Source organism: Notechis scutatus, chromosome 14 (assembly GCF_049901735.1).
Source record: "Notechis scutatus isolate UNSWTSFEM ecotype Mainland chromosome 14, rNotScu1.2, whole genome shotgun sequence".
Classification (NCBI taxonomy): domain Eukaryota; kingdom Metazoa; phylum Chordata; class Lepidosauria; order Squamata; family Elapidae; genus Notechis; species Notechis scutatus.
Window position 1 is genome coordinate 9,069,628 of NC_142022.1, and position 16,064 is coordinate 9,085,691.

The window sequence follows — 16,064 nt, forward strand, 5'->3', positions numbered from 1 at the left end:
AATTTAGGAAGATGTGCCCGCCCGCTCACCCCACAATATATCCAAAAGGAACGAAGGAGGAAGATGCCTCTCTTAGCGTCCTGGTCAGAGCTTTTCATTTTGGGGGTGGCCGGCCAAGTGGGACTCCAGGCCAGTACCTGTCCACTTTTCAGCGTAGGTGTTCACAACAAAAACAGGAAGGTCCATCTCTTTCTCCCGTCCCAGTTTTTCCGGGATCGGGTTTTCCGACTCTTTTGGATCTGCCGGGTGATGAAACTCGACTCCGAATTGATAGACCGCTGTCCCAACTGTGGCTCCCAACATGGGGGCGACAATGGGAACCCACCACCAGCAGTGTCCGGCGCTGGAAGAGCCAAAAAGAAAGAGAGAGGAGGGTGAAGCTCAAGAAGATTGAGCGGCAAATACAGGCAATCTTTAACGGATTGACAAGAGTGGGAAGGGACCTTGGAGGTCATCTAGTTCAACCGCCCACCCTACCCCAAAGCAGGAGACCCTACACCATTTCTGACAGATGGCAGTTCAATCTTTTCTTGAAAACGTTCAGTGATGGAGAAGGGAGAGAGGGAGAGAGGAAGGAGAGAAAGGAGGAAGGAGGGGGGAGGGAGGGAGGGAGGGAGGGAGGGAGGGAGGGAGGAAGGAAGGAAGGAAGGAAGGAAGGAAGGAAGGAAGGAAGGAAGGAAGGAAGGAGAAGCAACGGAAGGAAACAAGGGAGGAAAGGAAAGGGGAAGAAAAAAAGGAAGAGAGAAAAAGAGAGGAAGTAAAGGAGAAAGGGAGGGAGGGAATGGCAATGATAGAGGGAGGAAGGAATAGAGAGGGAAGGAAAGGAGGAAGGCGGGAGGGAGGGAGGGAGGAAGGAAGGAAGGAAGGAGAAGCAATGGAGGGAAACGAGGGAGGGAGGGAAAGGGGAAGAAAAAAAGGAAGAGAGAAAAAGAGAGGAAGTAAAGGAGAAAGGAGGGAGGAAATGGCAATGATAGAGGGAGGAAGAAATAGAGAGGGAAGGAAAGGAGAAAGGAAGGAGGGAGGGAGGAAAGAAGGAAGAATAACAGAATAACAGAGTTGGAAGGGACCTTGGAGATCATCTAGTCCAACCCACCACCCCCAAAGCAGGAGACCCTACACCATTTCTAACAGATGGCGGTCCAGTCTCTTCTTGAAAGCCTCCAGGGATGGAAATTTTAAAATTAAGAGATTGACAGAGTTGGAAGGGACCTTGGAGGTCATCTAGTCAGCTGATTGTCGGGAGTGGGGGAAAAATACCTTAAGGAGTGACTGGGCGGGGGGAGAATGCAGTCAGCGATGTTGGGCATGTGCGATAAGGACCGACTGGGCAGGGAGGGCGAAGGCCAGTCAGGGGCGCGATGTGTCGGGTTCTCCGAACTGTGCAGTATCGTAACAACCAGTTCTATAGAACCGGTCTGAACCGGTAGACTCCCACTCCTGGACAACACTCACCTAAACACCTGGGGACCCCATCCAGCAACGTAGGTAAACAGCCGTGGCCCCAAATCCCGCGCCGGGTTGATGGCGCAGCTGCAGTTGGCACCCAAGCAACGCTGAGGGCGAAGACCAAGAGGCCCACGGCTAACGGATCCAGTCCGGGTGGGATGCGTTTGTTCCGTCCGTCGATAATGGCCAGGATGCCTACCACGAGGATGCCCGTGCCCAGCACCTGGGAAGGCCAAAAATGGACAGGTAGGAGAAGCCGCGAGGGAGAAATAAGGGAGTTGGAAAGAAAAGAGAAAAAGAGAGGGAGGAAAGCAGAGAGGGAAGGAGGAGATGGAAATGACAGGGGAAGGAAGGAATAGAGAGGGGAAAGGAGGGAAGGAGGGAGAGGATGGGAAGGAAAGGAGGGAGGAGAAAGGAAAAAGGGAGGAAAAGGAGGAAGGAAAGAGATGGAAATTACAGATGAAGGAAGGAATAGAGGGAAGGAAGGAGGGAAGGAGGAAGAAGAGTGAGAGGATGGGAGGGAAAGGGAGGGAGGGAGGAAAAAGAAGAGAAAAGAGGAAGGAAAGGAGAGGGAGGAAGGAGATGGAAATGACAGGAAGGAAGGAATAGAAAGATGAAAGGAGGAAGATGGGAAGAAAAGGGAGGGAGGGAGGGAGGAAGAAAAAGAAACAAAAAAGAGGAGAAAATGAGGGAGGGAGGGAGGAGGGAGGGAGATGGAAATGACAGAGGAAGGAAGAGGGGACCTCAGGTAATGGGGACAAAGGGAGGAAGAGGGAGGAAAGGAAAGGAAGAAGAGGGTGAGAGGAAAGGAGGGAGAAAGGATGGGAAGGAGGAGGAGGAAGGAAGGAAGGAAGGAAGGAAGGAAGGAAGGAAGGAAGGAAGGAAGGAAGGAGGGATATGGAAGGAAGGAAGGAAGGAAGGAGGTTGGGAAGGATAGGAAGAAAAAAGGAAGGATGGATATGGAAGGAAGGAAGGAAGGAAGGAAGGAAGGAAGGAAGGAAGGAAGGGGGAGGAAAGGAAAGGAGGATGTTGGGAAAGATAGGGAAGCAAGGGAGGAAGAGAGGGAAGGAGAAGGGTGGGATAAAGGAGGAAGGAAGGATCTGGGTGAGCATGCAAAGGAGAACCGAGATCCCCGCAGCCTGCAGGAGATCTCAGCTCATCTCACCTGGTCAAAAAACCCGTTGGGTATCGACAGGTAAGGGGCCGGGTAGGTGGCAAAGATGGAGGCCGTTTCCCGGGGCCCCGTCACCCTCAGGGTCCCATTGCTGTAGCTGTGGATGGCGTCTGGTGGGAGAGAAGAAAAAAAAAAACAAATTAATCCTCGGTCCCCTTCCCAGTCGACCGTGGAAGATGGGCTTTGAGGTCGTGTGACATGAGAGGGATGCACAGCCGGATGAAATGGGAAGGGCTGTTATCGATCCTCGGAACAGCTTCCTCAAGCCACTAGTCCTCAGTGTGTTCCTTTGACCCCAAGATCACCCAAGCTTGGTTGGCTTTGGCCTCTGCAGGACCCCGGGTGGGCGGCCATTGTGACCCCGAAGGGCCCCCGAGGGGATCTGGTTACCGTAATAAAGGATGTAGACAGTGCCAGCCCCCAGGAAGGCCCCCAGTAGTTGGATGAGAAAATAAACGGGCAGCTTCCACCAGGGAAACTGAGCCAGGAGGCACAGGGTGAGTGAGAAGGCCGGGTTCAGGTGTCCTCCTAGGAGAGAGGCAGAGACAGAGAGAGGCAGAGACAGAGAGAGAGAGAGAGACAGAAAGAGAGAGAAAGAGAGACAAAGAGACAGAGAAAGAGAGAGAGAAAGAGAAAGAAAGAGAGAGAAAGAGAAAGACAGACAGAGAGAAAGAGAGAGAAAGAGAGAAGAGAAAGAGAAAGACAGACAGACAGGAGAAAGAGAGAGAAAGAGAGAAGAGAGAGAAAGAGAAAGAGAAGAAAGAGAAAGAAAAGAGAGAAAAGAGAGAAAGAGAAAGAGAGAAGAAAAGAAAGACGGAGAAAGGAGAAAGAGAGAGAGAGAGAGAGAGAGAAAGAGAAAGACAGACAGACAGAGACAGACAGAAAGAGAGAGAAAGAGAAAGAGAGAAAGAAAAGAGAGAGAAAGAGAGAGAAAGAGAAAGAGAAAGAAGAGAGAGAGAGAGAGAGAGAGAGAGAGAAGAGAGACAGACAGAGACAGGAGAAAAGAGAGAGAGAAAGAGAGAGAGACAAAGAAGAGAGAGAGAAAGAGAAAGAGAGAGAGAGAAAGAGAGAGACAGAGAAGAGAAAGAGAGAGAAAGAAAGAGACAGACAGAGACAGAGAAAGAGAAAGGTTTTGGTCAATCGTCACCAACATAATCATCAACTATTGCAATATTCTCCCACTTTGGTCCCTTTAAGGGGGGTGGGCTTCGACTCCCAGGATTCCCCAACCAGCCGCCTTTCAGAGGGGTTTGCAGGGGGGCCCACCTGAGACGCCCCCCGAGACGTGCACGGCCACCATGACAGCAACCCCGCTGGCTAAGGAGGAACTTAAAAAGTTGCCTTTGGTCCCTTCGCTGGTGACGTTTTGGGCCGAGGCGCTGAGCGTGATGACCTCGAAAAAGAAGAAAAATTGAAATTAGGACTGGCTTGACTCCCATACATTCCTTGTTAAATCACCCTCCCTCCCTCCTTTCCTTCTTATCCCCTCTCCCTTGCTTCCTTCCTTCCTTTCATCCTTTCTTCCTTCTTTATCCCTCTTTCTCTCCTTTCCTTCCTTTCTTCTCTCTCTTCTTTCCTTCCTCTATCATTTCCATTTCTTCCTCCCTTCCTCTTTTTCTTCCTTTTTCTCTTCCTCCCTCCCTATCCTTTCTCCCTTCTTCCTCTCTTTTTCTTCCTTCCCTCTTCCTATTTCTTTCTTCTGTCATTTCCGTCACCTCCCTCCCTCCCTCCTTTTCCTCTTCCTCCCTCTCTCCTTTTCATCCCATTCTCCCTTCTTCCTCCCTCCCACCCTTTTCTTCCTTCCCTTTTTCTATTCCTTCCTCTCTCATCTCCATCTCCTCCCTCTCTTTTTTTTCTTCCTCCCCTCCTTCCTTCTCTTCCCTTCCTCTCTCCCTTCTTCCTCCTTTCCTTCCTTCCCTATTCCTTCCTGTCATTTCCATCACCTCCCTCGTCCCCTTTCTTTTCTTTTCTTTTCCCTTTTCCCTCCCTCCCTCCTTCCTCCTTTCCTTCCTTCCCTCTCTCTATTCCTTCCTCCATTGTTGCCATCGCCTCCCTCCCTTTCTTTTTTTCTTCCTCCCCTCCTTTTCTCTTCCTTCCTCTCTCCCTTCTTCCTCCTTTCCTTTCTTCCCTATTCCTTCCTGTCATTTCCATCACCTCCTTCCTCCCCTTTCTTTTCTATTCCTTTTTCCTCCCTCCCTCCTCCTTTCCTTCCTTCCTTCCTCTCTCTATTCCTTCCTCCATCGTTGCCATCTCCTCCCTCCCTCTCTCCTTTTTTCTTGCTCCCTCCTTCCTTCCCTTCCCTTCCTCTCTCCCTTCTTCCTCCTTTCCTTCCTTCCCTATTCCTTCCTTCCTGTCATTTCCATCACCTCCCTCCTCCCCTTTCTTCTTTTCCTTTTTCCCTCCCTCCTTCCTCCTTTCCTTCCTTCCCTCTCTCTATTCCTTCCTCCATCATTGCCATCTCCTCCCTCCCTTTCTCCTTTCCTTCCTCTCTTTTTCTCTCTTCCTTTTTTTCTTCCCCTTCCACTCCCTCCCTCGTCCGTTGGCACCCGAAGTGGGGGGGAAAGCCAGGAATGAGCCTACGGATCAACCCAATTGGCAGAGAAGAGGCCAAACCGGATCGCCTGGCTTCACCGTTCTCGGTTGTGAGTGCGAGGGACGCGCTCCTCCAACTCCAGGGCTGGGTGGTGCAAAGAATTAGCAGAAACACTTTCCGCATCCAAAGGAATTTTCCCCCCGGGGTGATTGACAGCCGCAAAGGGGGTCAAGACTCAGGAAGAACCTAGATAGATACCGACAACTCCCCGCCGCGAGAAATCTAGGCCGCGGGGACGAAGGCTTATTACACTTATAATAACCTACTTTTCCTTTAGCCGCGCAGATTGGCTTGCTCTTTGATCTCGCTCCCTTTGCAGGCAGGAATCACGGGTACTGCAATTAGGCCGGGGGTCCTTTTGTGAGCACGACGGGAGCTCCCGATTCCCCTCGCTAAGCGAGACTGCCGTTAAGTGAGTTTTTGCCCCAGTTTACGACCTTGGCGAAGTGAATCCCTGCGGTTATTAAATCAGGAATCCGGCCTCTCCCATTGGCTCGGCTCACCAGAAGGTCGCAAAAGGGGATCACATGACACACACACACACACCCCAGGACACTGCGGCCGTCGTAAATACAAGTCGCCAAGCGCCTGAATTTTGACCAGGTGGCCAGGGAGATGCAGCAGTGGTCGTCAGTGTGAAGAAAAGTCCCATTTTTTTTCAGTGCCGTTGTAACTTCGGTCCCTAAGTGAGGACTGGAGATTTCTCCGCCTTTGTCATTCCTGTCTCCTTTGCAGCTGTTTATACGACAACTGAATATTTGCACTTTGAGTTAAAGGTGCACTCGGGAGGGCAAAATATCCCGTCCAAGCAAATAAATAACTTGCCAGGTCAGGATAGGCTGCCAGTGTGAAACACCCCAGTTGTGCAAAAGGAGGTTTATTTACACCTACAAAAAGCACACTGGATTTGACTCAACCGTCTTTTGGTGGAAAGTGGCGTGTTTGATCGTTTTATGTTTCAGAGGAGAGAGAGCTGGAGGAAGGAAAAGGCTGCAAACAGCGCTGAGATTTGTTTTAAAAAGAGCATAAAAGCTGGCAGAGGCTACTCAAAAATGGAAGGAAGGGAGGGAAGGAGGGAGGAAAAGGAAGATAGAAGGAAAGGAAAAGAAAGAAGATAGAGGAAAGGAAGATAGAAGGAAAGGAAAAGAAGAAAGAAGGAAAGGAAAGAAAGGAAGATAGAAGGAAAGGAAAAGAAGATAGGAAAGGAAGAGAAGGAAAGGAAAAGGAAAAGGAAAGGAAAGAAAGGAAGATAGGAGGAAAGGAAAAGAAAGGAAGAAGAGGAAAAGAAAGGAAAGGAAAGGAAGGAAAGGAAGATAGAAGGAAAGGAAAAGAAAAGGAAAGGAAGAGAAGGAGGAAAGGAAAGGAAAGGAAAAGAAAGGAAGACAGGAAAGGAAGATAGAAGGAAAGGAAAAGAAGATAGAGGAAAGGAAGATGGAAGGAAAAGGAAAGGAAGATAGAGGAAAGGAAAGAAAGGAAGATAGAAGGAAAGGAAAAGATAGAGGAAAGGGAGAAGGAAAGGAAGGGAAAGGAAAAAGGTAGAGGAAGGAAGAAGGAAGGAAAGGAAGATAGGAAGAAAGGAAAAGAAAGGAAGATAGAGGAAAGAAAGGAAAAGAAAGACAGGAAAGGAAGATAGAAAGGAAAAGAAAGAAAGAGGGGTGGGAAGGATAGGGAAGGAAGGAAGGGGAGAGGGGGGAATGAAGTAGAGGGAAGAATGGAGGGATGAGGAGGGATAAGGAAAAGGAAGGAAGGAAAGAGAGGCAAGGGAAGGGGGGAGGAGGGATAGGGATGGATGGATAGAAGAAAGGAAGGGAACGAGGAAGAGAGAGGAGGCAGGAAGGCAGAGAGAGGGAAGAAGGGAGGGATAAGGGGAAGGAAGGAAGGGGGAAGCAAGGGAAAGGAAGAGAAGGGAAGAGGGAGGGTGAGAAGGAAGGATAGGGAAGGAAGAAAGGAACAAGGAAGGGAGGGAGAGAGAGGGAAGAAGGGACAGATAAGGGAAAGGAAGGAAGGAAATTTTATTTCTCCATTGCTATAACTTTATTCTCCTCTCTCTCCCTTTGATTTGACAGCAAACTCCTTTCGTTCCCACGTTCGAACTTCATCAAACGTCAACCTTCAATTTTGGGGTGGTTTTTTTTTCTTCTTTTTCAAAATTAGCCCCCAAAAAAAACCACTTTCCCCACTGCCTCTCCCTAAACCCGCCCAACCCACCTGCCGATTCTTCCCTCCCCCCTCTGAACCCCGGATCAGATGCCTCCCCCCCCAAGGTTAAATTCCATGCATTCCCACCCACCTAAAAAGCCCCCCCCCAAAAAAACAACTCACGATTAAAACAAAGACGCCCAGAAACTCGGCCAGGCATTGCCGCAGGAGGTAGCTGCGAAGCCGGCAACGGGTGCGAAGCGTGCCCAGCCAGCGGGCGTAAGGCATGGCAAGAGCCAGGCTGGCGAAGGAGCGAAGGAGGCTGGCGCAGGGCAATATATAGAGATATGCCTCTGCCAAGCCTTGGCCGGGGCACTGAGGAGGATAATAGCTAAGTTATTCAGGGTTGATTAATGACCTGGCCAAGTGGTTACATAAGGGCAAAGGGCAGAAGAGGCCGAGGAACGGGTCACGGGTCAGCGGGTGGGTCTAGATGGCCTCTGGGACTCCTCCCTGGAAGGAGAGGAAGGTAGACTTGCTCAGGTGGGGAGGCTCGTTCGGACAGGGGTTGGGGTACTCCGCACCCGGTTGCCCGGAGGGCTGGGTGTGCAATCGGCTGATTTTCTTGGCATCTTGGCATTCTCCGTCGGCCTTGCCCTTGGCGATGCGAACGGTAAACACACACATGGGCCTCTCTCGCACGCAGGACACGCCCAAGGAGAGTCCTGACAGGTTGGATGGGGGCCAAGAAGTCGGGCGGAGGACGGGGGAGACATTGGGGAGGGAGGGGCTGAGGTTGGTCCCGGAAGGGAATTCTGGCTGGTTTTGGGGTTTGAATCTAGGATTTTAAAAAAGGGGGAGAATTTTTTTTTTTTTAAAAAACATTTTTTTAGGAATCTCTGCTGGGAAAAAAGGCTGATGAAAGACCCCATTTCTTTGCCCCTCCCCTCCCCAAATCTTCAAAGGGAAAGAAAAAAAAAACAGCACGCAGACCAACCTCAAGCATAAATAAAGTTTTTTTTTTAATTTGTCCTATTTTTTTTTCCAAGCTACAAAGACGATGATCAAGGAGGAGGAGACAGAAGCGAACTCAGGAAATGCACAGAAACCTGGGGTGGGGGGGAAATGACAATATATATACATATATTATTCATACATACATACTCCTTCCTATTTTCCCCACAACAACCCTGTGAGGTGGGCTGAGAGGGAGGGACTGGACCCAAGTCACCCAACTGGCCTCCATGCCTAATGCAGGACTAGAACTCCCCATCTCCTGGGGATTGGCCCAAAGTCACCCAGTTGGCTTTCATGGCTAAGGCAGGACTAGAACTCGCCGTCTCTAGCCTTCCCTGCTCCATCGAACGGAAGCTGGGCAAGGCTTAAGATGGGAGGAAATGCCACCCTTCTTCGCCTTACCTGCCTCTCTGCCAGCAGAATTATTGGTTCGGGAACCAGCGGCGGAAAAAGCTGTTGAGAATCGAACTCGTGTCACTCAGGTCTCCTTCGGGGCCGGAGCTGAAAGGAGCCGGATCACCTGCAAAATACCGGAGGGGGGTGTGGGGGGAAAATTCTTCACTCATCTTTTATTCCCTTTTTTTTTTCCTTAAACAGCTTTTCCCCTTCCTGATGCGTTGGCTTGCCAACATTTTCCAATGTACCGGTTGCCCCATGAGGACTAGAAAGATGTGTTGGCAAGCCTTTGGGCAAAAATAAAATAAAAATAATAATAAAGGGTGGCAATTTGGAAAACTTTACCTGGGGCTCTCGGCAGGCTGCCGTCAGGGGCCAAGCTCCGAGTCACGACCGTCTCTTCGTGGCCCTGGCTGTCCCGCACCGTCCGGCGTTCCTCCACCGTCTGAATTAAAACCGGGCGCCAAAAAAAAAGCCAGAAATTCAGACAAAAACAAAAAAGCTTTGGCAGAAATTCAGAAACCATGAGGACTAAAACTTGGGTTTTTGTTTTGTTTTGTGAAAAACGGGCTTTTGGCTTTGAAGAAAAAAGGGGGAGTTTTTCCTGAGGGAAACCATGAGGACTAGAAACTTGGGGGTTTTTGTTTTGTTTTGTGAAAAACCAGCTTTTGGCTTTGAAGAAAAAAAAGTGGGGGAGTTTTTCCTGAGGGAAACCATGAGGACTAGAAACTTGGGGTTTCTTTTTGTTTGTTTGCTTTGAAGAAAAAGGGGGAGTTTTCCCCTGAAACCATGAGGACTAGAAACTTGGGTTTTTCGTTTTTTTTTGAAACGGCTTTGGCTTTGAAGGAAAAAAAGGGGAGAGTTTTTCCCCCGGGGAAACCATGAGGACTAGTAACTTGCTTTTTTTTTTGGTTTTGTTTTGGTTTTGGAAGCGGCGTGGTTTTGAGCCCCGCCAACCCAGCTCCCTGGCCGAATAAGGGGCCTTTCGGCGCTCACCCCATCCGGCGCCATCACTTTCGTGACCGAGACGCTTTTGAAATACGACCGGGACTGGGCGGGAGGAAGGATGGCCTGCAAACCTCTGGAAGTCACTTGAGAATCGAGATCTGGAAAGGGGGGAAAAAAGAAAAAAAAGAAAATGAGATCCAGAGAAGAAGGAAAAAAGGAGAGGCAAAAAAAATAAAATCAAATTTTTAACTATGGCACCTTATGGGTTTTGGAGTCTGAGCGGTGCGTTAAGTCAAACGTGGGGAGGTCCTCGAGTTACGAGGGGAAGGAAGCCCTGCCCCTTAACGGTTGCACGTCGTGACTTGTCAACATCCAGCATCACGAAACCGATTTTATGGCCTGGTTTTCCCCACCCCTATGGCAGTCATTAAGTGACTCACCGTGGTCATTAAGTGAATTTGCCAGCATTAAACAAAACCCCGCGGTGGGAAGGCTCTGGACCTTTCAGGAAACCAGGCAGTTAACTATCTGAGGGGTTTCAAGGTACCTTTGGTCACTAAGAGAGAACTCGGTCGTTAAGTCAAGGACTCCCTCTTCAGTGCAAGCACTCACCTGAATGCTTTTAAGTTATGACGCCGCTCGGCCAGAAGACCAAAAAAAAGTAAAATAAAGGCAGCTTCTGCATTTGTTCTGCAACAATGAGGACTAGAAACTTGGGAGTGGAGCTGCCCGAAAACTCTTTGGAAAAAGGCATAAATAGGGTGTTGGGTTGGAAGTGGGTCCAACTTTTGAGTTGACAATTTAGTTCTAAAGCGTTTATCTATCCCTCCGCGTAAGATTAGGTGAGAAAAGGACGGTTAATGATTAATCCGAAGTCATAAATGGGGTTATTTTTAAAAGGTTTGGCTGCAAAGAGAAGATTCCTTCCCTAGGTATTTATTTCTCTGAGCTCCTGCGTCAGTCAAGTGGCCAGCAATGTATCTGGTGGCGGGGAGTTCCAGAGTCCCCTTCATACCAGATAAGATGTACTGCAGCTTGGTAGGCCTGGCCAACGTTTTCTTTATTAGAATTTGTCAAACCGAAAACGAGAAGAATAAAAGAATAAAAAATATAATGACAGGGACGATACACACATCAAAATTTTACCAATTTTGGTTAAGAATGTTTGTATTACAATAGGTGTAAGCAACCCAATATTAGCTTTTTCTTTTTTTCTTTTCTTTCTTTTTCTTTCTCTCTTTTTCTTTTCTTTTTCTTTCTCTCTTTTTCTTTTCTTTTTCTTTCTCTCTTTTTCTTTTTTTTTTTCTCTCTTTTTCTTTTCTTTCTTTCTCTCTTTTTCTTTTCTTTCTTTCTCTTTCTCTTTTCTTTCTTTCTTTCTCTTTTCTTTCTTTCTCTTTCTCTCTCTTTTCTTTCTTTCTTTCTCTTTTTTCTTTCTTTCTCTCTTTTTCTTTCTTTCTTTCTCTTTCTCTCTTTTTCTTTCTTTTTCTTTTTCTCTCTTTTTCTTTCTTTTTCTTTCTCTTTTTCTTTCTTTCTTTCTCTTTCTCTTGTTTTCTTTCTTTTTCTTTCTCTTTTTCTTTCTTTCTTTCTTTCTCTTTCTCTCTTTTATATATATTTATAACATATATATAATGTTTTCTTAAATTTTCGTGGGTACTTACATGTATGGTATTCAGCTTTGTTTGGGTATTTTCGGGTATTATATATATATCCCTTGTCATGTGTTTTGTTTTTAGATTGTTTTCAATTAATGTATATATTAGAGTTTTAAAATGTTTCTACACCTTTACGTATTTTATATACATCTCTTATCTATCTACCTACCTGCCTGCCTGCCTGTATCTATAGGGTTTTTTTTTAATGTTTTCACTTTGGAGATTTTCGCTTTTACAAGTTTGCATCTTTGTCTTCCACTTTCTTGTGCTGATCTATGGGACTTAACAAAGGACTTGATTGATCGGCTATCAAGAGCTTTAATATAAAGAACTGCAAATATTCGGAAGAAGCTCTCCATTCTGAATCCTACAAGAGCCTGAAATGCCCCAAATATTTGTCCTCGGGGTGTTGTTGTTAGCATTATATCTTCCCTTAAAATTCAGCCTCTAACCTCCGTCCTCTTTGCGAGAATTTTTCAAATCGGGGCCATCCGACTGGCTCTCTTGAAACTGCAGAAAAAGAAGAGAGAGAGAGGGGGGAAAAAAAAGATCATCAGATGGCTAAGAAAAATAAAATAAAATAATGAACCTCCTGGAGTGTTTGGACAATTATAGGAAATGGGGACTGTCCAAGTGGGGGTTTGCAGGAGCCCATTTCTCCCTCCCCTCCCCAGCCCACGACAGCCCCACGCACCCCTTGGAAAGGGGCCCAAGGCCGCCCCCCTGAAATGGGGGGGTTCGGATGCTCGTCTGGTCTGGGCCTTGGGTTGTCCGGGAACTTCAGCATCGAATTGCGGAGGGTCTGTCCCTTGTCAGCAGGGGGGGCGGAGGGTGGCGGGCAGGATTCCAAACGAGGGAATTCTGGGGAAAAAAGGAAAATTGGAAGTTCATATTCAAAAGCAAATGTGGGGGGAGAAATGGGGGGGTTGGAATGGAAGGAAAGAAGGAAGAAATAGAGGAGAAATGGAAGGAAGGGAGGGAGAAGAAAGGATGGATGGATGGATGGATGGATGGATGGATGGATGGAAGAGAGGGAATGAAGAAAAGAAGGAAGGAGGGAGGGAGGAATAGAGAAAGGAAGGAAGGAAAAGAGGAAAAAGGAAAGGGGAGCAGGGAGGGAAGGAAAGGAGAGGGAAGAATAAAGAGAGAAAGTAAGAAAGAGGGAAGGAAGGAAAGGAAGGAAGCAGGGAGGGAGGAAGTCAGGAATAGAGAGAGGAAGGAATAGAGAGAAAGAAAGGAAGCAGGGAGGAAGGGAAGAATAGAGACAGGAAGGAAATGGAAGCAGGAAGGAATAGACAGAAAGAAGGAAGGAAGGAAGGAAATGCTTCAAAAAACTGGACCCAACTGGGCACTCACCAAAGGACGGGGGAGGCAGACTCCGGGTTCCGATGTCATTGAAGAAGTGGTTAAAGTCCCGGAAGAGCTCCTGGAAACCGAATTGGTCATGGAAGTGAATCCCGCCTGGCTCAAAAGTGAAGCCGAAACTGAAGCCGTCGGGGAAAAATTGGTTTTCCTCAAAATCCAGATCGTCCTCATCGTCTTCATCGTCCTCCTCATCCCGGGTGAAATTCCCCCAAAAGGGGTCGGGGGTCCTGAGAGAGAGAGAGAGGGAGAGAGAGAGAGAGAGATGGTAGAGGTAGATAGATATTGATATCTACCTATCATTCATGTCTATCTATATCTATATGTCAAGTTGTCTGCCTTTTTACATAATGTCTATCGTTTATCTATACATCTAACATATATCTGATATCCATCTTTTTGTGTCTGTCTATCTAATCCATCTACTTTTCTTTCCTTCCTTCCTTCCTGTCTACATGCCTTCTTTCTCTTTATCTTCCTTCCTCCCTTCTTTATCATCTATCTCTTCTATACATAATCTCTCTTTCATCTATCTATCTATCTATCTGTCTGTCTGTCTGTCTGTCTGTCTGTCTGTCTATCTATCGTCTATTGCTATTCATCTATCATCTGTATCTGTCTTTCTACCCTCCATCAAACTGATAATTTATCATCCATCATCATGTATCTCTGTGTCTGTCTACCTACCTACTTATCTATCATCTCTTTATCTATCTTATCTATCTAATCTATCTAATCTAACTATCTATCCATCTGTCTATCTTCTTTCTCCCATCCATCCAACATCCATCTATCATCTATATCTATGTATCTATATCAAACTCTTTGAATTGTACCCCAAATCCCCACTGTATCATTATTTACACAGAACTTTTAAAGAAAGAAACAATAAAAGAGGCCAAATGGACTAAAACTAATGCAAACAAGGATTTGATTTCCGAAGGGGGTCTGGGTGTGTGTGCCAACCCAGGAAGGACCCAGGTTCAAATCCTGAAGCTCAGGGGTGTGTGTGTGTGTTGGGGATTAGTCTGGGCCCGGCCTACCTCACAAGGTTGTTGTGAAGGTTAAAGGGAGGAATGACACACACATACACACACACACATAATTTTTGTTATACACATATACACACATTACACATACACACACTACACAAATATATATACACACACAAATACACACATTACAAACACATATATACATACAAATTACACAAATACACACATTACAAACACCTATATACACACAAATTACATACACATATACACATTACATACAACCACACACGTTTAGACACACTACAAACACACACACACACACATATATATATATATATACACACAATTACACAAATACACACACATTACACATACACACACACACACACACACACACACATATATATATATATACACACATACACATACACATTACACATGCAAACACATATACACACACACATAAATACACATTACACACGCATTACACAAACACACAAGTGTATGTATTTGTGTATGTATATATATGTTTGTGATATGTGTGTGTGTGTGTGTGTGTATGTATGGCATTCAGCTTTGTTCGAGTATTTTCCCACGTCATTGTAGTTGTGCTTTTAAAGTTGCTACAACTTTATATATATATAAATAAATACATACATACACACACACACACAAACACATATACATACATACACAAATATATATACACACACGACACATATATCCCTCCCAGACAAGGGGGGGGGGGGGCTCGTCTATGGATTGGGCCACAGCTCCCCCTCCCCTCCTGGGGCAGGGGATGATGGGGTCGGTGGTCCAACCCATCCTGGAAAGCGACAGGCCAGGAATGGGCTCAACCCATCGCAGGCGCTTGGAAGGCTTCTGGGGCGGGAAAGGGGGAGCACCCCGCGCCCCAGACCCCCAGAGCGGCCGACCCATCCAGGGGACCCCCGTGTCTCACCTCCGGAAGCCGAAAAAGCCTCGGAAAAGGTCGAAAACGCTCATTCCGCCGAGCGGCCGTAAAGCGACGCCCTCTCTCCCAGCACAGCTTTCACTTCCGCCACCCCGTCGCGAAAGGCCCCTTCCGCCGTAAAGCAGGCCTCCCTTTTTTACATCGTCCCGCTCGAGCCAAACGTCACTCTCGAAGCGACGTTTCTCCCTCTGGGGCGACTTCAACTCCCAGGATCCTTCAGCCGGCGAAGTTCAAGCAAAGCCGGCGAAGTTCAAGCAAAGCCGGCGAAGCAAAGCGGGCTGAGGAACTCTGGGAGTTGAAGTCCGCGCCAATAGAAGCCGCTAAACCCATTGCTCTAGATTTGTCTTTTATACACTGTTGTGTCAGAAAAAAAAAGCAAACTTAAAAATAGACCTTTTAAAAAACAAACCCATTTCCCCCCCATTTCCTGGCGAGTCTCCAAGGGAGGGCCTCCGTTAAGCCTTGATTTCAGTTGTCAGTCAATATAATATTCTGAATTTGGCTGAAGATCCATTATTTTAAGATCTATCAGAGTATTTTGTCCTTTTTGAGTTATTGCCAAAATAAAATATTGGAAAGAAGCTTCAGCACAGCCTCCATTCCCATTTGCTAAAGGAACTTCTTAAAAAAATAATTTTTATTCGGACCTCTAAAAAAATGTATGTGTTCTGTATTTTTAGTTCCAATCTGGTGAATTACAGATAATTTGTGTCGATTGCAATCGTATTATTTGCTATTGGAACCCCTTTTTTAAAAAAATATTTTCAAGAACTTCTCCAAAAACCGATTAAAAGAGAGATAGATGATTTGTTCTCGGTCCAGTTAAATCCCCGTTATAAAGGGCCAATTTTCTTTTGCTTTCCCCTTTTAAAGGTCTTGTATTGTTAAAGCCGGTCAGCAAATATTGTTTTCTTTATAGTATGGGCCCCATCACAAAATTGCCATAAACTTCTGCCCAAATTATGCATAAAATTTAATTTAATGTCAAAGGTCTGTTTGGTGTTTCCAATTTTCTCCCCTCCTAGGGTCAATATTATGGCCCCAATTCTCATCTTGGTCTCTTTTTTTGTGGACAAACACAATTTCCCACCAACCCTGCCCGATCCGGGACGGGTCCATCCTGGACAATTGGGACACCAGCCGTTTACCCTTGTTATGTCGTGACGGTTTGTAAAATCATGTGACTAACAAGGATGACCAGATTTAAGAACAGTTTTTATCCAAGTGCAGTTTTGAGTTTGAATGCGGGGTCATAAGATTTTTGTGGAGTTTAATGGCTGAGAGTAGTGGGGTATTTACATTTTTAAATTGTATAGAGATTATTGTATGGTTGGTTGTGTTTAGTTTAATTTTTTTTCTTTTTTAGTGG

The 16,064-nt window shown here is 46.5% G+C and overlaps 2 protein-coding genes across 2 annotated transcripts; both read right to left on the reverse strand.

Moving 5' to 3' along the window:
- AQP10 (aquaporin 10) lies at positions 1-7,742 on the reverse strand. Its single transcript, XM_087943109.1, is given in 7 exon segments — positions 1-343; positions 1,453-1,549; positions 1,552-1,669; positions 2,612-2,730; positions 3,011-3,148; positions 3,887-4,013; positions 7,536-7,742. Coding segments are annotated over 7 exon segments (963 nt in total). The 5' UTR covers positions 7,641-7,742; the 3' UTR covers positions 1-84.
- Positions 7,743-8,352: 610 nt separating this feature from the next.
- HAX1 (HCLS1 associated protein X-1) lies at positions 8,353-14,815 on the reverse strand. The gene is made up of 8 exons (XM_087943114.1): positions 14,684-14,815; positions 12,722-12,957; positions 12,060-12,226; positions 11,818-11,875; positions 9,762-9,871; positions 9,111-9,210; positions 8,772-8,889; positions 8,353-8,461 (listed from the first exon to the last, which is right to left on the reverse strand). The coding sequence occupies exons 1-7, from the start codon at positions 14,725-14,727 to the stop codon at positions 8,792-8,794; spliced, it is 813 nt and encodes a 270-aa protein (XP_087799240.1). The 5' UTR covers positions 14,728-14,815; the 3' UTR covers positions 8,353-8,461; positions 8,772-8,791.
- Between the last annotated feature and the right edge of the window lie 1,249 nt (positions 14,816-16,064).

Coding starts and splice junctions, on each gene's coding strand:
- HAX1 (XM_087943114.1), bottom strand. CDS start 14,727: ATGAGCGTTTTCGACCTTTTCCGAGGCTTTTTCGGCTTCCGGAG. Junction 12,227..12,721: donor TCTGCCTCCCCCGTCCTTTG/GTGAGTGCCCAG, acceptor TTTTTTCCCCAG/AATTCCCTCGTTTGGAATCC. Junction 11,876..12,059: donor CTTGGGCCCCTTTCCAAGGG/GTGCGTGGGGCT, acceptor CTTTTTCTGCAG/TTTCAAGAGAGCCAGTCGGA.